Source organism: Saimiri boliviensis, chromosome 14 (genome assembly GCF_048565385.1).
Source record: "Saimiri boliviensis isolate mSaiBol1 chromosome 14, mSaiBol1.pri, whole genome shotgun sequence".
NCBI classification, from domain to species: Eukaryota; Metazoa; Chordata; class Mammalia; order Primates; family Cebidae; genus Saimiri; species Saimiri boliviensis.
This window is the reverse complement of record NC_133462.1, coordinates 89647425-89665396: the sequence shown is the minus strand read 5'-3', so window position 1 is coordinate 89665396 and position 17972 is coordinate 89647425. Positions and strand designations below refer to the sequence as shown.

At 43.9% G+C, this 17972-nt stretch overlaps 1 protein-coding gene across 1 annotated transcript in view; it reads left to right on the top strand.

The window, feature by feature from the left end:
• Window positions 1-1308: 1308 nt before the first annotated feature.
• Window positions 1309-17972, top strand: part of PLD5 (phospholipase D family member 5) — a 369722-nt gene continuing 353058 nt past the window's right edge. The window contains exon 1 of the mRNA XM_074385400.1: window positions 1309-1617. Coding sequence (XP_074241501.1) covers window positions 1429-1617 — 189 coding nt within the window. The 5' untranslated portion in view covers window positions 1309-1428. The remainder of the gene's footprint in view (window positions 1618-17972) is intronic.

Here is a 17972-nt window from a genome sequence, read left to right as displayed (position 1 = left end):
AGAATGTCTTCGAAACCGTCACCCAAGCAAGGGTTTAGAGAGCCTTCGGTTTACCTTCGGCAACACGTTCTAAAATCCCCTGTCTACCTCTCCAGCTTGCATCCACTTCCCAAGCTTTTAACCAGACACAAGACACCCCAACACCAGCTGTTTAGCACGTAGATAAAACCAAAAAATGTTTGGAGAGGTTGACTCCAAACATAGCAAAAGATAAAGAGATTTAAGATGTAATCACCAACACGTCCCCTTGTTCCTCATCATCACCACGCTTGGCTGGGCCCCGGAGGGAAAGCCTTGACCTTAGGGGCCTAGAAACACAGAAGAGAAACACGCACAGCAGTCGGGCCACGTCCACCTAAGGAACAGCCACAGCTCAGGCGGAGCGCTGCGGAGGATCCTGGATCACTCTCCGGGGCCAGGCTGGGTGCGGCCCGGGAGCCCTGCTCTAGGTGGACGCCCAGGGCTGAGCAGCCAGCGGTCCCGCCTGCCCGCCGGGCTACCGCGCGCGGGCGCATCTGCATCGCCACATCCTCGGATGAAAGGCGCCTGCAAGGCTCCAGGAAACACAAGTCTCCCGGCTATTTTCTGGGGTGAATGCTGGGCACCCTCTGCTCGAAGTCTCTCGGGGTAAGAAGTTAGTGAACTTTAGGAAGAGGGGAAGGCGCAGCCCTGGCGGGCGAGCCGGGGGCGGGGGAGGGGGCGCCGGGGGCGGGGAGGGGAAGGGCGGAGGTGGTTTCCTGAGTGTCTCCCTCGGGAGCCGTCCCCGTGCTCAGCCGGCAGGAGGGAGGAGGCGCGGAGACGGCGCTCGCTTCGCCCCGCGCCGGCTGGCTTTCCAGTAAAGCTGCGCCAGGGAGAGGTGTGGCGGGCTCGGGGGAGGCGGGTGCGCAGGGGGAGCCGGGCCGCCCGGGCCTGGGCGCGGCGGGAAGGGCGGCGGCCGGGCTGGCAGCCCTGGGCCCCGCGGCGGGCGGCGGCGGCTCCTCACTGCACCAACCTGCCGGCGCGGGCTGGCTGGGCGGGCGGCGGCCCCTCCCACAGCACCCCACCCCCTCCGCCGCCGCCGCCCCGGGAGCCGGCCCGGGTCCCAGTCGGAGCCGCAAGGAGCCGGCGAGCGGAGCGCCCGCTCGGGACCGCAGCCGCCGCCACACCGGGCACTGGTGTCTGCCCGGAGCCGGCTCCCCTCCCCGCCCGTCCCCTCCGGTGCCCCTTCTCCCCGCCCCGCGCCCTCCCTCCTTCCGCCCCGCTCCTCCCGCGACCGCCCCCTCCCGCCGGCCGCGCTCCCTGCGGGCGCTCAGCTCCCCGCGCCGCTCCAGCTCGGTCTCCGGCTCCACCTCCGGCTCCCGCTCGGCCTCCCGCTCGCCCTCCGCGCCGGGCTCCCCGCGCGCCCGTCCCGAGTCCGCTGCGCGCCGGCGGCCGCCCGGTCATGTCAGGATGGAGATCCGGCAGCACGAGTGGCTCTCGGCCTCCCCGCATGAGGGCTTCGAGCAGATGAGGCTCAAAAGCCGCCCCAAGGAGCCCTGCCCGAGCCTGACCCGAGTGGGCGCGAACTTCTACAGCAGCGTCAAGCAGCAGGACTACAGCGCCAGCGTCTGGCTCCGGAGGAAAGACAAGCTGGAGCACGTAAGGGCGACTCGCTCCCGGGGGCCTCGGCCGGGCACCTGCCGCACGCACCCTCCCCGCGGTGGTGGCAGGAGCGCGCGGGGCGCGGGGCGCGGGGGCCAGGCGAGGGGATCCCGTAGGCTCCCGCGTCCTAGGTCGGATCGGGGGCTTCTCTTCCTGCAGTTTCTTGCCTTAATGCCTGGGCTGCGGAGAGGGGAGGGCAGGTTCCCTTTCGGGGTCCTCTTGGTCCCTGCTGACCCGACCTGCCCACCCGCGTCTCCCTGTAGGGTTCGTTTGCAGTGTGTTGTTGGGGTGCCTGTGCAGAATGAACAAGAAGTGGTAGCGCCACAGCGTGGCTCCAAGCAACCCGGCGGGGCATGGTAGTGGGCTTCAGAGGAGGCGTTTGCCCGCGTCTCTGGGGTTTGTTTTACTCAGCCCAGAAACCAGATTAACAAATGAGTAAAGTTGGCGCCACTAGCGACCAGTGTGGACCCGTGCACAAGCCATTAGAGTTTTCTGCAGAGTATCCGCTGGGATGAGCAGTTGGCGATCCTTTCTACTTGAGCCCAACTAGGGAGAGATTTGCGCGTTGCAAGCAGAAAGGCTGAAAAGGAGCCGATGCTGAGGCTCCCCAGAAATCCGCGGCTCTGGTGGGCGGGGGCCGGTGAGAGGGGACCTCCGCTCCTAGGAGTGCCGACTGCACGCGAAGCCTTATTGGCTCTGGAGTTGAGCTCCTAAGGCTTGCTATTTTCAAAGAAAAAAAAAAAAAAAAAACCCTTCTAAAAAGGCGTTTAGTGCATCCACGGTTTCAAATTTGATCCATCAGCGTCTTCTTAAACCAAATGTTAAAATTAAACTAAGAGAATTATCTCAAGAGTGCAGCACAACTAGCTAAGGAGAAGATGCTATTTCTTCCTGCAGAGCTGCAGAACCCAAATTGAGTCTGCTTATGGAATGTGGAGGTTTCCTTGTATTTGGGTCAGGACGCCAACAATGATTAAAAGAAAAAAAGACCGAGAACTCCTGGAACTCACTCATTTCCAACTGCTGCACCGACCTGAATGCCATCTGCCCTCCTCCCCCCAAAGCGCTCCTCCTGGGCTCTGCAGCACCAGCAGGCTTCTTCCCAGGAGGTAACACGCAAAGAAGAGGCTTTTCTCTATTACAATCTGAAAGGAAGGTCTGTGCCTGCTTTCTGAGGGCCTGATGAAGTCGATGAGAGCTCTAATATGAAGCTTTGAGTTGGGTAATGAGCACTGTTTTGCGTGTAGACAGCCATTTAAGACCATGGAAGTCTCTGAAGATTATAGATTGGCAAACTGTTTGAAAGGCAACAGTGTCCATTAAAAATGCCCTCTCCAGAATTAGTGAAGGGGCTGGTGGTGTTATGAGTTTAAAGGGGGCAAATAGCATCTTTATGTATTACATGCAAAGAACCTGTAATCAATGATGTGGCTGATTTTAGTATTAGCGAGAACAGTCTAGCCTTGAGAGGGTGATAGAACATATCTTCGTTTTAGTTTCACTCTGGTTGTGTGTTCATTTGCAGCTTGTGCTTTTAGCTGGTCTATTTCTTTTATTCTGTTACTGAAAATCAGTAGTGCAGCCTTCTATGACTATATCTTGAGTCATAAGTGGTGCACACATTATACTTAAATGTTTTCTCACTTTAAGATTTTCATTGAAAGTATCAAGTCATACCATGTGGGCCCCGGCAGCCTCACCTTTCTGCATGGGTACAGGATGCTTAGCCTCCTCTGAGGATGGGAGAGCAAGGAAAGGAAGATGTGATTGTTTAAAAGCATGTGAGCATCTGTGCTTTCTTCTTCACTCAGATGCTCCAAAAGAGAGCATTGAATTCATTTTTTAAAAATCACCCTTCTCATTTGATATTTAAATCAGTGTAGCATTTATTTTACTTTTTCAACTACATTTCATGAGAGATGCATATATCTATTCTGACGTTTTTCTCTACACCCTCTTTCAATTAGAAAGGGGACTTTAAATAAATTTCTTGGTGGTATTTATTCTCTTGCTCCTTGGAAACATCCACATTTTTAATGAATGAAAATTAAGGTGCTATGAAAAATTATGTTAGTATACAAATGTAAATTTTATGTTAATTCAAGAGCTAGGTATTCCTAATACAAGTCATGTTGAATACACTATAATATTTCAGGTAGTTTGATGGTAATTTCTAATAGAAATTAATATTTGAGATATCAGAAACCTATAATAAATGTAACCTAGTATCACTGCTACAGAAAGCATGAAAAGGTAATGTTGACTTCACTGTAAACAACATTCTAAACGTACAATGTACCTTCTAATTCAAATGTTGCTGGGATTAGGATGAGTGTGTCATGTGACATTTAAAGGTGATATATGGTAGTTTAAAAACACCCTTCTGGTCTCTCTGGCCACTTTTTGATGTTGAAAAAAATGCATTCATAATTATGATGGAGATCAAATGCCTGAAAACAACCTACTCAGTTATTTTGCTGGTGCTTTAAAAGCCAATCTAAGTATTAAGGAAATAAAGAAGTAATGACTTCAAATGACACACATATTTGGTCATCATAATAACAGAATTCCCTGAAATGAAATGTGGCAGTGTGTGGGCTCTGTCCAGATTTCAGAGGGACAGATTAATCTGAAAGTCAATAAGGTGATAGAAAGCAGAGAACTAAAGAATGTATTTCCACCCACGTTGCTAAAAGTGAGAATAATTTATTTCTTCTTTTCTGATTTAAAGGCAACTAGACCAGTTCTCAGGTTGGACAAGAGAAAAATGACCTGAATTAGTTGAGGATTGGAATCAATCTTTAAATATGGTTTCTATCACTGGTTGGTTGACACTTAAGATGAACCCTTACTAAGAAATAAATGTCTATAGGGAATCTTTCCATACTGAAACCATGAATTAGAAGCTGCAAGGAAGCCATGTTTTATAACAAGAATTCTGGACTTTGAATTCTACTTGGAAATTTCAGGAAAAAGTAAAATTGCTGGCTATACACAGAATGTTGTTTTATTAGTTACAAGTAATGCTCTTGGTTGTTAAAATTTTTTGTTTCTTGTTCTGCCTCAGAATGTCTAGAGCTTTGGAAGGCTTTAGGCTTGGGAAACGGTGGAACTTCTGTTCTCCGCCTGATGTTGTATTTAGGTCTAATGTAAAAGCGAAGGATTCTGGTCTAGCAAAGCAAGAGGAGCAAGGGACGACTTCCAGCTCCCCAGTCCACCTCTGCTTTTGCAGCCTCTTAGGACTGGGTTACTTTGAAAGTAACCATCTGATAAGATAGGACTATCCCAGAGGATAGCATGGTGTTGGGCTGGCATCCTTTGGTGCTACATGCTTTCTTGAACTTTTTTCTTTTTTAAAGTGGGAGAGATGCCAAGGCCACCATACTTTGTTGCCTGGCTTTATGCCAGCTGCACTCTCCAGGGGTCTCCTGGTACTATTTATGAAGATGGAGATGCATTATTTTCTCTCCTACTTATTCGATTGGCTCCTGTCAAAGTGTGGTTATGAGTAGGGACTCTGGTGAGATGGACCTGGGTTTAGACTTTGATTTTGTTTCCTATTAATTCTGTGGAGAAAGGGCTCACAGTTACCAAGAGGCACAGCTGCGTTCCTCCTTAGAGAAGTCGCAGGTTTGCCGTGATGACACAAGGCAATCCATGTCTGTGCTGCAGGAGCGTACAGTCTCCGAATGTCAGAGACGTGGACACCACCAGAGTGTATTTCCCCCCTCGCATGTCTCACCTGTGCCAGTTGGCTGGGGATCATCCTCATCTTGGTTGCCTTGCCTGATGGAAGCTCCATCCTGATACTTGTTTCTGTGGCTGCCAGAGCAGCTAAAGGGTAGTCGGAAAATCGTGCAATGATTTTGGCTCTCGGTGCTTCCACCCAGATATCATCCGTTCATGTAACTCCTGTGTATTGGCCAAAGAAAGGTTCATGGTCAAGGCTCACATCAACAGTAGCACAGGGGGATCTAACTAAGACCCAGAGGGAAGAGAACGTCTGTGACCAACTCTCACAAGACTACTGCAGCATACAAGCCTGTAGCACAGTGTTTGGCCTGTGTGAAATGCTCACCACATGGTACCTGTAGGTGTAATGAGTCCTCAGGTGCTGCCTGGCTCTCGGGCTGAGTCCTCCCATCTACCCCACTCCACCCAGAGAGCTTCCAGATTTCAAGTTTGAGATCAGCCTGCATGATAATCCTGGATGCAGAGTGCAGAGCTTTTGGTCGCAAGGCTGGCTCACTGTCCTGGGCCTGTTGTGCTGTCTCTTTGCCTGACTTCCCATCCATCCTCTGGGGGCCTGACTCTTCCTGGCTAGTGGGGCCTTTGCTTGCTCCCTGGCTGGCCATTCTGAGGCTGCCTTTTCTGGTTCTCACTCTCTCAGCTAGTCCTGCTGGCAAGAGACCAACTCCTTGTCCCGTCTCCAACTCCTGCTTCTCGTCCCAGCTTGTGCTGGTGGATGGAATTTAGTCAAGCGATGTTTCATTTATCTGCAAGATGTCTCAGAAAGCCTATTTAAAATTGAAAGAGGGAGGAGAAGACAGACTTGGTAAAGAGTAAAAGCAGAATCCTTAATGTTCGCACTTGTAGTGAGCCATAGTATCTTGGTTTCTTTAGCAAGTGCCTCACACCTAAAAAAAAAAGATTGTCTCCTCTAAGTGTGAATTTACACCTACTTAAATAGAGTTTATGTTACCAGTGAATAGTAAATAAATGCCAAGTGCACACTTGCCTCCCGGAATAAATTATTCACATGAGGAGCAAAGGATACATGGATTGGAGCACACTTGGTCACAGCGGTCTAGGCTCATGTTACGTAACTCCATTTTTGTCCCACGGAGCAGATCCGTGAAAATACTCTACCACACAGAGTGGATGGGTAAAGCACCAGAAGACAGGGTTCAACCTAAGGGAATGAACCTTTAAAATGCTCCATTAAAAATCCAACAAACTAACAGTCTGGCAGATGCTTAAGAACATTAACATTTACCGGGATCATTTCCTGTGGTTTTAGATAAGCAACACAGACAAGCTGTAGGTGGAGGCAGGATTCTCTGCCTCCGACTCATCAGTCAAGACGTGAAAGTTTGGAAGTCTCTTGAACATATTCCAGAGGGTCTCAGGGTATGTCCATTGCTGTCTTTGTCACCACGACAGTCAATATATATCTGCCCACTCAGGGTCTTCTCTCACTGCAAGTTGACATTGCAGTGTATTTTGAATAAGTTTTGGTTTCTTTGAACTCTCTTGGGTGTGGCTTGTTGACTTATTTTGACATAATCATAGGGACATACCATATTTAATATATTTAATTTGAGAAGCTCAGGATGATTGAATTTAAGGTTTATTTTTCATCTCTTCTTCCATGTAATAGCTACATGCCAATTTCTGGCTCGTTTCTCTAAAAGTTTTTACTTCTCTCTATAGACTTCTGTATTTATCTCAGGTTTAAACGTACCATAACATTTTTTAGTTCTTCTCCAAATAAATCTGATGAGTCCTTTGAACTTCTGGGACATGACAGTACTTGTAATAGTTACGTTCTCATACTGAATTGACTGCTAGATGGCATAGTTAGACAGGGGTGGAGTCTATGGCAGGATCTCACACCAGAAATGTTGCTTAAACTGTATATATTGGGGACATTAAAATTACCCAACTGCTTAAGATTCATACCTGCACAGAGTGTGTGCTAAAAGTTTAAGGTACAATGTAAATGTTGCGGTACAGTTGAAAGGTCAAACTGTGGCGGTTAAGAGATAGCCCTTTTCACCAAAAAAAAAACACATTTAAAGTTTTCTCAGAAAGATAGAAGAATGAGCCCAATATCTCAAATCACAAATCTAGCATTTAAGAAAGTTAAGTGAAGGATAAGGCAAACTTTCCCAGGTAGCCTTATCTGCACTGGAAGGTCTTCTTGTGCCGGACATTCAAAGTGGGCCCCTGTTGAACTACCTGCCTGGGCATGATGGGACGGGATGTCATAGCCATTGGGGGATAAATATGTTTCTTTATCCTCCAGAGTAGGCAACGAGCGTTGTGTTTCAGTGACTTGAGCTATTATCGTGCTCCCACCAGTATGTTGTTAGGTCTGATCCAGCAATAACATGAGGAGTTAAGTTGAGAAGATTGGACTCATTCACATAAAAAAGTGCCACCTGGCAGACTCATCAGTCACCAGATATTTGCTGAGTGTCTTTCATGTGAAAGATAATGTTGTTAGGAAGCTGTGAGGTCTTTAATTCAACAAGCACTTATTTGACATGTACTGCATTATTAACCATGTTATTAAATATAAAGACCAGTGCAGGGTCCCTTCCTTGATGATATTTAAAGTTGTGTATACAGAGTTACAATATAACTGCAGTGTTATGATTAATATAGAAAAATGCAAAATATTAATAGTGTAAGAATACTGCCTTCAAGGCACTGGTTGTTTAGATGCTAAAGTATAGTTAAAAAAATAAGCAATGAATACTGTCATACATAATGATAATGTATCATAACAAAATTCATTTTATTACAGTAATGCATAGTTGATATGAAATTTGAAAATCAAATACTGTATTTTATCATATTAATAAAACAAAAGAGTAAGACCATACAACTATCTCAATAGATGAAGAAAAAGGATTTGATGAAATTGTATACCCATGCATGATAAAGTTCTCAACTGACAAGAAATAAAAGCAATCTTTACTATTCTGATAAACAATTTCTTTAAAAAGAACCACAGTTAATGGTGAACTATTGAAAAATTGTCCGTGTAGATTGTGAGGGAGACAGAGATGCCCACAGTCATCACTTCTCATTAGCATTGTACAGGAAGTCACAGACAACACAATAAGGCAAGAAAAAGAGATAAAAATGTAAGAATTGAAATGTGTAATGACATTGTCACTATTAGCAGACAATATGATTATGTACATTTGAAAATACAAAATATTGTGGCACTGTCTACAATAGCAAAGACTTGGAACCAACACAAATGCCCATCATTGACAGACTGGATACAGAAAACGAGGCATATATACACCATGGAATACTATGCAGCCATAAGAAAGGATGAGTTCATGTCCTTTGCAGGGACATGGATGAAGCTGGAAACCATCATTCTCAGCAAACTGACACAAGAACAGAAAACCAAACACCGCATGTTCCCACTCATAAGTGGGTGTTGAACAATGAGGATACGTGAACACAGGGAGGGGAACACACACACCAGGGCCTGTTGGGGGATGTGGGGCCTGGGAGAAGGATAGCAGGGGGTGGGAGTATTGGGGAGGGATAACATTAGGAGAAAGGCCTAATGTAGATGATGGGGGGATGGATGCAGCAAACCACCACAGCACATGTATACCTATGTCACAAACCTGCATGTTCTGCACCTATACCCCAGAACTTAAAAGTATAAGAATAAAAAAAGAAAATACAGGCCGGGCGCGGTGGCTCAAGCCTGTAATCCCAGCACTTTGGGAGGCCAAGGCGGATGGATCACGAGGTCAAGAGATCGAGACCATCCTGGTCAACAAGGTGAAACCCCGTCTCTACTAAAAATACAAAAAAACTAGCTGGGCATGGTGGCGCGTGCCTGTGATCCCAGCTACTCAGGAGGCTGAGGCAGGAGAATTGCCTGAACCCGGGAGGCGGAGGTTGCGGTGAGCTGAGATCGCGCCATTGCACTCCAGCCTGGGTAACGAGCGAAGCTCCACCTCAAAAAAAAAAAAAAAAAGAAAAAAGAAAATACAAAGTAAGCTACAGATGTACTTAATGATTATACTGTCACTGCATTTATCAGGGCCACTGGATTCAAAGCCAATACGCAAAATTTAGTTAGAAAAAAATTCCAATATAAAACTTTAAAAAATTACCATTTACACTAGCATAAAAATGTCAAGTACTTAGGAATAAATTTAATAAAAGCTGGTAAGACCTCTTTTTAATTCTCCCCCAGATCTATAGAGTAGATCCGTTTCCAATTAAAATGTCAACGTGTGTGTGTGTGTGTGTGTGTGTGTGTGTGTATTGAAAAGGGCCAAGAATAATCAAGACAATCTTTAAAAAGAACCTGCCTCCAGATATCAAAATTTAGCCTAAAGGTAGATTTATTAAATCAGTGTGGTATTGGTACAAGGATAAACAAATAGATCATTTGACAAACTAGACAGTGCAGAAACAGACCTGCGCAGATATAGATACTTGATTTATGACAAAAGTGACTCTGTAATGCAATGGGAAAGAGAGAATCTTTTCAAAAAACAGTGCTAGGTCAGTTATATATCCACATTAAAAATACACGTTGATTTCTTTTTAAATATGAATCAGTTTAACATGAGCCATAGACCTAAATTGGAAAGTGAAATGATGAGGCTTCTAGAACAAATGTAATATAAAATCTATCAACTTGACTAAGAAAAAATTTTGAAGCAGTTTTAATAATCCCAATTTATTAGATTAGTAAACTGGACTACATTAGAACTCAGTGCTTTTGTCTATAAAATATTTGATTAGCAGCATGAAAGGCAAGTCTATATATAGAGAGAGACACACACATATATAGTTTATTTTAGAAGACTATATTTTTAACACACACTTTGACAAAGAGTTTTAATCCAGGGTATGTAAAGAGCATCTACAAATCAATAAGAAAAACATAGACGGCACAACACAAAAGTGAGGAAGACACTTGAACAGGAACTTCACAAAAGAGGATATCCAGATAGGCAGTAAATGCATGAAAAGGTGCTTGACATCATTAGTTATCAATGAAGTACAAAATTATACACCATTATACAAACACCAGAATGGCTAAAATTAAAGTAATGGACAGTGACCAAAGTGTTGATGAAAATGGGGAGCATCTGTAGCTCTCATGACTTCTGGTAGGACTTCATTTATAGCTGCTTTGGGAAACTCAGCAGTATCTACTACATTAAAAACATCTTTTGATATTTTGACCCATACAATTTAAATTCTATGTATATATCAAACAGATTGTGTGCTCAGGTTAATGAAAGGCATGCACACAAATGCTTATTGAAGCATTATTTTCATTGTTCACAGTAGAATGCATCCCTAATATCCAACTATAGCCGAATGGACAGTGTATAGTAGTTTATCCATACAGTGTAATATATTAAGCATTGAAAGAGATTTTATATGTATCTATTGCATCTGTATGCAATCACGTGGCTGACTCTTTCAGGCATGGTAATGAATGAAAGAAGACAGACATAGAGAGTATGATTCCATTTATGTCAAAAAACAGGCAAAGCTAAAGCATGGAGCTAGGACGCCGAACTAGTGATTAGGTTTGAGGGTAAAATGGGGACTGTCTCAAAAGAAAAGAAAGGAAGGGAAGGGAAAGGGAAAGGGAAGGGGAAGGGAAGGGGAAGAGAAGGGAAAGGGAAGGGAAGGGAAAATGGAAGGGAAGGAGAAAGGAAGGGAAGGAAGGCAAAGGAAAAGACAAATCAATGGAAAGAATCTCAGGTTTGCTTGAGAGACTACCCAATAGGCATTCACACAGTTGTAATTGTCAGATGAAGAAGGTAATACACAAGGCTGCATCTAAACCATCCCAGAGGGAGAGATTTCATTGATTGTCTTTTGAGACTTGGGAAATGGAGTTACTTTAGTGACCTATTTCAATATCTAATGTCATTGTTTATGGTGGACTGTTTTGGGAGTTTCAATTTCCATACGTCTCCATTTTCATTAGTCTAGAGGAGAACGTGAGCTTTTAAATTTTTCCTGAGTACTTTTGTTGAGCTTGTTGCCCTGCCTAAATCTGCTGGCTCATCATTTAGCTCCCACCCTGCTCTGGCTGAGTGGACTTGATCAGAGACTGTAAGATACTTTGCAGCAGGGAATGTGTCAAACCCACCAAATTACTCTTAAACGCCTGCCAGCCTTGATTGTTAAGAATCGTCTACTATGCCTTCCTGACTCAGCTGATTCCAAACTTTCCCATTTCCTGAAATCCTCTTGCTTTCATCCATGTTGTATCCATGACGTGTGCACACATTGATAAAAGTCTGTCCTATAAGCTTACTGATGTATCTTTCTATAAAAAAAAAAAAAACTCTTTAATTTGGACTAACTTTAGATCTGCAGAAAAATTGCAGACAGTACAAGCATCTCCTGTATACTCCTCACCCACTTTTCATTTCCCCTGATGTGTTAACATCTCAACTCCACACTTTATTTGAATTTCACTAGTTTTTAAATTAATGTCCCTTTTCTGTTCCAGGATCTCATCCAAGATACCACATTGCATTTAGTTGGCGTGTGTCCTTAGTCACCTCTTGTCCATGACAGTTTCTCAAGCTTCCCTTATTTTTCACCACCTTGACAGCTTTAAGGCATACAGGTCAGGTCTTTTATAGAATGTCCCTCACCTTGTATATGTCTGATTTTTTTTTTCATGATTAGACTGGGATTATGGGCCTTGGGATGGAGTACCACAGAGAGAAAGCGTGCTTCTTGTCACATCATAGCACGGCATTCCTGCTAATCGTGTGACATTATCGATGATGCTAATCTTTGTCATTTGGTTAAAGTAGTCTTTGCCAGATTTCTCTCTGTAAAGTTACTGTTTTTCCTTTTCTACACTCCAGTGTTTGGAAGCTAGTCAAGAACTCCCACATCCCCACATTCAACAACTCCTGGGCTAGGGAGTAGCTGCATCTATTCTTTGTAATTTTTTTTGTAAGGAAGGTTAATCTATTTTCCCTCAATATCTATTTATACAATCCTTTACTTGCATCAGTAGAATCCTGGGATATTTATCTTATGTTGTCGGTAAAATCCAATTTGATGTTAGTTTTATTATTCTTTAAGTTGTTCCCTCTTTGGCCATGAGACGCTCTTTTACGCAGGCTCCAGTGGCCCTTGGACATGCCCACATCCTTTTATTTGGGGGAACTTCCTTACCGTGTGGTACTACAAAAATGCTCCAGGCTCACCTCATTTTCTACCCTTTCCTAACATCTTAAAGATATGTTCTTGGCCGGGTATTGTAGCTCACGTCTGTAATCCCAGAACTTTGCGGGGCTGAGGCAGATGGATCACTTGAGTTTGGGAGTTCGAGACCAGATTGACCAACATGGAGAAATCCCATCTCTAGTAAAAATACAAAATTAGCTGGGTGTGGTGACACATGCCTGTAATCCCAGCTACTCAGGAGGCTGAGACAGGAGAATTGCTTGAACCTGGGTGGTGGAGGTTGCGGTGAGCCAAGATGGTGCCATTGCACTCCAGCCTGGGTAACAAGAGTGAAACTCCATTAAAAAAAAAAAAACATGTTTTATAATAAGTCTATTAAAAATGATATTATATTTTTGGCCCCAATAGGGTCCACTCTTAAAAGGCTCTAATAAGAGAAATACATAATTATTTAATATATCTGGTAAAATTTCAATACTCATGTTTTGGTAAAGATGAAACATCTGCATTTGAACTGAGTATAAAACTCCTGAAATGTCCTTAATTATAACCCTGGCCTATAAACTCTCATTCAGATGATGGAGAGACGTCTTCTATGAAGCAAATGATAGGGCATGCTAACTGGTACAGTGACTTTATGTAACATCCTAACATAGTGTGTGTGTATGTGTGTGCATGTGCTTAGAATATTTGGCCTGTGTGTGGGAAAGGGAGCCTCCATAGTCAGCCATCATGGTTTTATCTCTTCAGAGCCAAGATACTATTATCTGAGATTTCATATCTCCTTCAAAAACTGACTTGGGAACTTTCCAGCACCAGCCCATTCATCCATATTAAGAAAACATCTCTTAGGAGACCCAGGAAAAGATGGTAAGAGGAGAAGGAAGTATGGTGAGATAGGCATTGAAATGCTTCAAAAATCTGGCGCTCCAAGGCTGATGTAAACTTTGATGGGGCTTTCAGGAGTGTGAGAGTGTGAAGAATGGACATGGATCTCTGGAGTCCTCATCTCTCATTTCAAGATGCTTTTTCCCCACATTAATCAGCCTGCTAATGGTACTGCTCCCAACGAGCTGCCAAGTAATTCCCGCCTTCTCATTCTCCTCACTTCCTGGTCACACCAATAGTATCGGCCTATTGGAGGCTTATTCATAAGGGTATCCTATAAACCAAAAAATGAAATTTATTGTCATCTTGGTTGTGGCTTTTCATCACTCTAGGGAATATTACAAAAATGAGGTAACAGCAAGACAACACTCGTCAGAGCTTTGCTGCAGGTGGTTTATGAGAAGGAGCACTTTACTATCTCTCTGCCCATTTTCTTCAACAAAAAAACCCAAGATGAATTAGAGGGCCTCATGTCCCCTAAGTGTAACGGAGGAAGAAAGAAAGGCAGAGGCTGCATGGAACAGATGCAATATCCCCACTGATAACTAGCATTTATATTGACAAAACGGCAATATAATCAATAATGAGCAATGTACAAAGTTCAAAAGAGTCAGGCATTTCCTCTTTCTGGATTTTATTTATTTATTTATTTATTTATTTATAAAAGATGGAGTCTTGCTCTGTCACCCAGGCTGGAGTGCAGTGGTGCAGCCTCTGCTCACTGCAACCTCCACCTTCTGGGTTCAAGCAGTTCTCCTGCCTCAGCCTCCAGAGTAGCTGGGACCATAGGAGCATGCCGCCATGCCCGGTTAATTTCTTTTGTATTTTAGTAGAGACAGGTTTGCCCAGGCTGGTCTTGAACTCCTGAGCTCAGGCAATCTGTCCGCCTTGGCCTCCCAAAGTGCTAGGATTACAGGAGTGAGCCACCGCTCCAGGCCTATTTATTTATTTTGAGATTGAGTCTCACTCTGTCGCCCAGGCTGGAGTGCAGTGATATGATCTCAGCTCACTGCAACCTCCACCTCCCAGGTTCAAGTGATTCTCCTGCCTCAGCCTCCTGAGCAACTGGGATTATAGGCATGCACCACCATGACTGGCTAATTTTTATATTTTTAGTAGAGACAGCGTTTTCCCATGTTGGCCGGGCTGACTTTGAGCTCCTGACCTCAAGTGATCTGCCTGCCTCAACCTCCCAAAGTGCTGGGATTTACAGGCTTGAGCCACCATGCCTGGCCCTCTATGGCTTTTAGATAGTTGTCTTTATTATTTTATTAGGCTATTTTTTTTCCTATTTGTATATCTCACTTTACTTGACTTTTGTATTGGGTTTAGAATAACCGTCACAGGATTGATACTGAGATCAAAGAAAAGAAGTTGATATGCCCAGGCAAAATTGATTTGCAGAGAACATATTCGGACAAAAGATCTGCAGGTAGAGATGAGCTCCTGGGAATGGTGAATGCATTTACCTTAGTGTAGTCTTTTATTTCTTTCCTGTTTTTAAGAATGGGAGGATGTGCTTTGAAAGAATAGGGCATGGTGAAGAGCTCCTCAATATGGCAACCATGAAAGAGTCTTTGGGCTTCTGATTAGGAGTTGCAAATAATATACTTGGTCATTTCCATTTGGCCACCCAACAAAAATTTTCCAAGAATAAACACACATTTCTTTAGCTTAGAAACCTGCTATTGGGGAAAAGCTATTTGAAAAGAATTGCTGATCGGCAATTAAAAAAACAGATTTAAAAAGTCTTTACTGGGAAAAAGACTGAAAAGCAAAACTTAATATCATTCATGGAGAGAAAATAGTAAGTCCTACATCCATTTATTAAATGTAATTACCGCTAAAGTAAGTAGGCTAGTACCTAGCCTCACACCTATTCTGAATCTTTTGCTTGCTTATTTCCACACTAAAACACAGCAAGATAAATGGGCTGCTAATCTAGGAAGACATTTCCTTTCTCATATGAACAGAGTAATTTCTAATTGCACTTGGAATTGTGTTGTTTTAGCCAATGGACTTTTTCAAAGAAGAAATTAGCTTACTATAATCTTTGCCAGCTGTAATTTCAAGATTAGCTGTCCAGTTTGAGTAGGATATTAGGTAGATTGACTTATCCACTCATTAACATTTAATTCTATAGCTGGGGTCAGTCATCAATAAGGTATAGCTAACCACATGGATAATTTGACATTTTATTCACTGTCCCTATTGCTATAGGAAAAGGGCTGTCCTAATAACAAGGAAGGTTCTTACCAGGGCAGCACCTTCCTGAGAAGAATTGGGGGTTTCAGCAAAGCTGCACTAAGATGTAGTGGTTCGAATGACCTCCTGGCCTCAGTCACTTCTGCACAACATTCTCGGTTCAGATTTGTGTCTCAGAAGTTTATGAAGCCTTTGGGAGGCCAAGGTGGGTGGATTGCCTGAGCTCAGGAGTTTGAGACCAGCCTGGGCAACATGGTGAAACCCTGTCTCTACTAAAATGCAAAAGAAATTAGCTGGGCTTGGTGGAGTGTGCCTATAATCCCAGCTACTTGGGAGGCTGAGGCAGGAGAATTGCTTGAACCCAGGAGGTGGAGGTTGCAGTGAGCAGAGATCGCGCCACTGCACTCCAGCCTGGATTACAGAGCAAGACTCCAACTTTTAATAAATAAATAAATAAATAAATAAATAAACAATAGCCATAGAGGGTAAATAGCTGCCTTTTGAACTTGGTACATTGCTTATTATTGATGTTTTGTCAATATAAATACGAGTTATCAGCGGGGGATATTGCATCTGTTCCACGAGGCCCCTGCCTTTCTTTCTTCCTCCTTTACACTTAGAGGACCTAAGGCCTTCTGATTCATCTTGTTTTTTCTTTTATTAAGGAAAATAAGCAGAGAGATAGTAAAGTGCTTCTTCTCATAAACCACCTTCAGCAAAGCTCTGAGGATTGTTGCCTTACTGTTACCTCATTTTTGCGACATATGACATTGAATTTCAGGATTGCTGGTAAAAAATTTAGACCAAATACATTAAATCCCCAAACGCCAAAGCCCTGTTGTTTTTACAACTCTTCTTAATCAGAAACAATTTTTTTTCATGTGTGTGTTTTGAAATTTATGGTGATCAGGAATCAAAAGAATTTCTAGGCAAGTCCAGAGATAGACTCCTATATCCGAGAAGGGATATCCTGGCCAAGGGGACCACTTCCTGCCTCCTGGGCCACCTCTCAGCCTTGGGATGACAGGTGCTGCTACTGAGATGGTGGTGGTGGCCCCCGCCGTGGTGACCTTTGGTACCACGATGGTGTCCTGTTGCTCTCAGAGGCACTTGCAGATGCTAAAGAGAGTTCCTGCACCTGGGCTTGGAGGCTGAACCGTGACAGTGCACTATGTTACTTTACTGAACTGGGAAGAATCTCTTCCCATATAATATTTTGCTCCACACTGACCTCCTGGTTTCAAAGTAACACTGTTTATATTTCCAGTGCCTTGAGATTTTTCTGTAGAAATGAGCTTTACTGTTCCTGAGCCCCTTTTCTTTTCCTAGGGCCCTATTACTTTACGGAGGCAAAGCTTTATGGTGGACTTGAGAGAGAAAATGTGTCTTTCTCACCATTGTCCCCTCGTCCAGTGCCAGGGGCACATCCTGATTCTTCCGTTTAGAATGCGTTTTTTTCCTAGAAAACTCGTTATTCCTTAGCCCTTCTCTAGTGTGTATAAATTCAGCAGAGTCGGCCTGGGCTCAATCCTGAGCCTCTCATGTCTCTGTCTGGAAAGTTCATCTCCTTCTTTGAACTAAACAGCGAGTGTGGGTGGCTTGGTGAGGTGAGACTATCACAGCCCAGTTGTCCTTACACCCAGCAGTCTCAAACTAGAGAATAGATACTGTGTAACTTAGGTTTAATTTTCTAGATAAAGATCACTAAGATGTATATAAGTTCCCTCTTATTTTTATTTATTTATTTTTTGAGATGGAGTCTTGCTCTGTCGCCAGGCTGGAGTGCAGTGGCACAATCTCGTCTCAGTGTAACCTCTGACTCCCAGATTCAAGTGATTCTCCTGCCTCAGTTTCCTGAGTAGCTGGGACTACAGGCATGCGCCACCACATCTGGCTAATTTTTATATTTTTAGCAGAGATGGAATTTCACCATGTTGGCCAGGATGGTCTCGATCTCCTGACCTCATGATCTGCCTGCCTTGGTCTCCCGAAGTGCTGGGATTACAGGTGTGAGCCACTGTGCCTGGCCCCCTCTTATTTTCAATTGGTTTATCATCTATACAGCGAGGAGTAACCATCATTACTAACTTGCCAAAGAAAGCATTAAACTACTTGAGGCTCCTCCCAGTGTTAAAATTCTCTATGTAGATGCCTGTCACTTACTGGTGGTTTGGCAAATGAGTCTAACGTGTACCAGAACTCTTAGCACTTTTAAGTGACTGGCAACACCATTTCTCATAAGTTTTTGGAGACAAAAATGGGAGCTTTTATACTGTCTGCAGCAAGTGCTACATATTTGGTTTTCACTT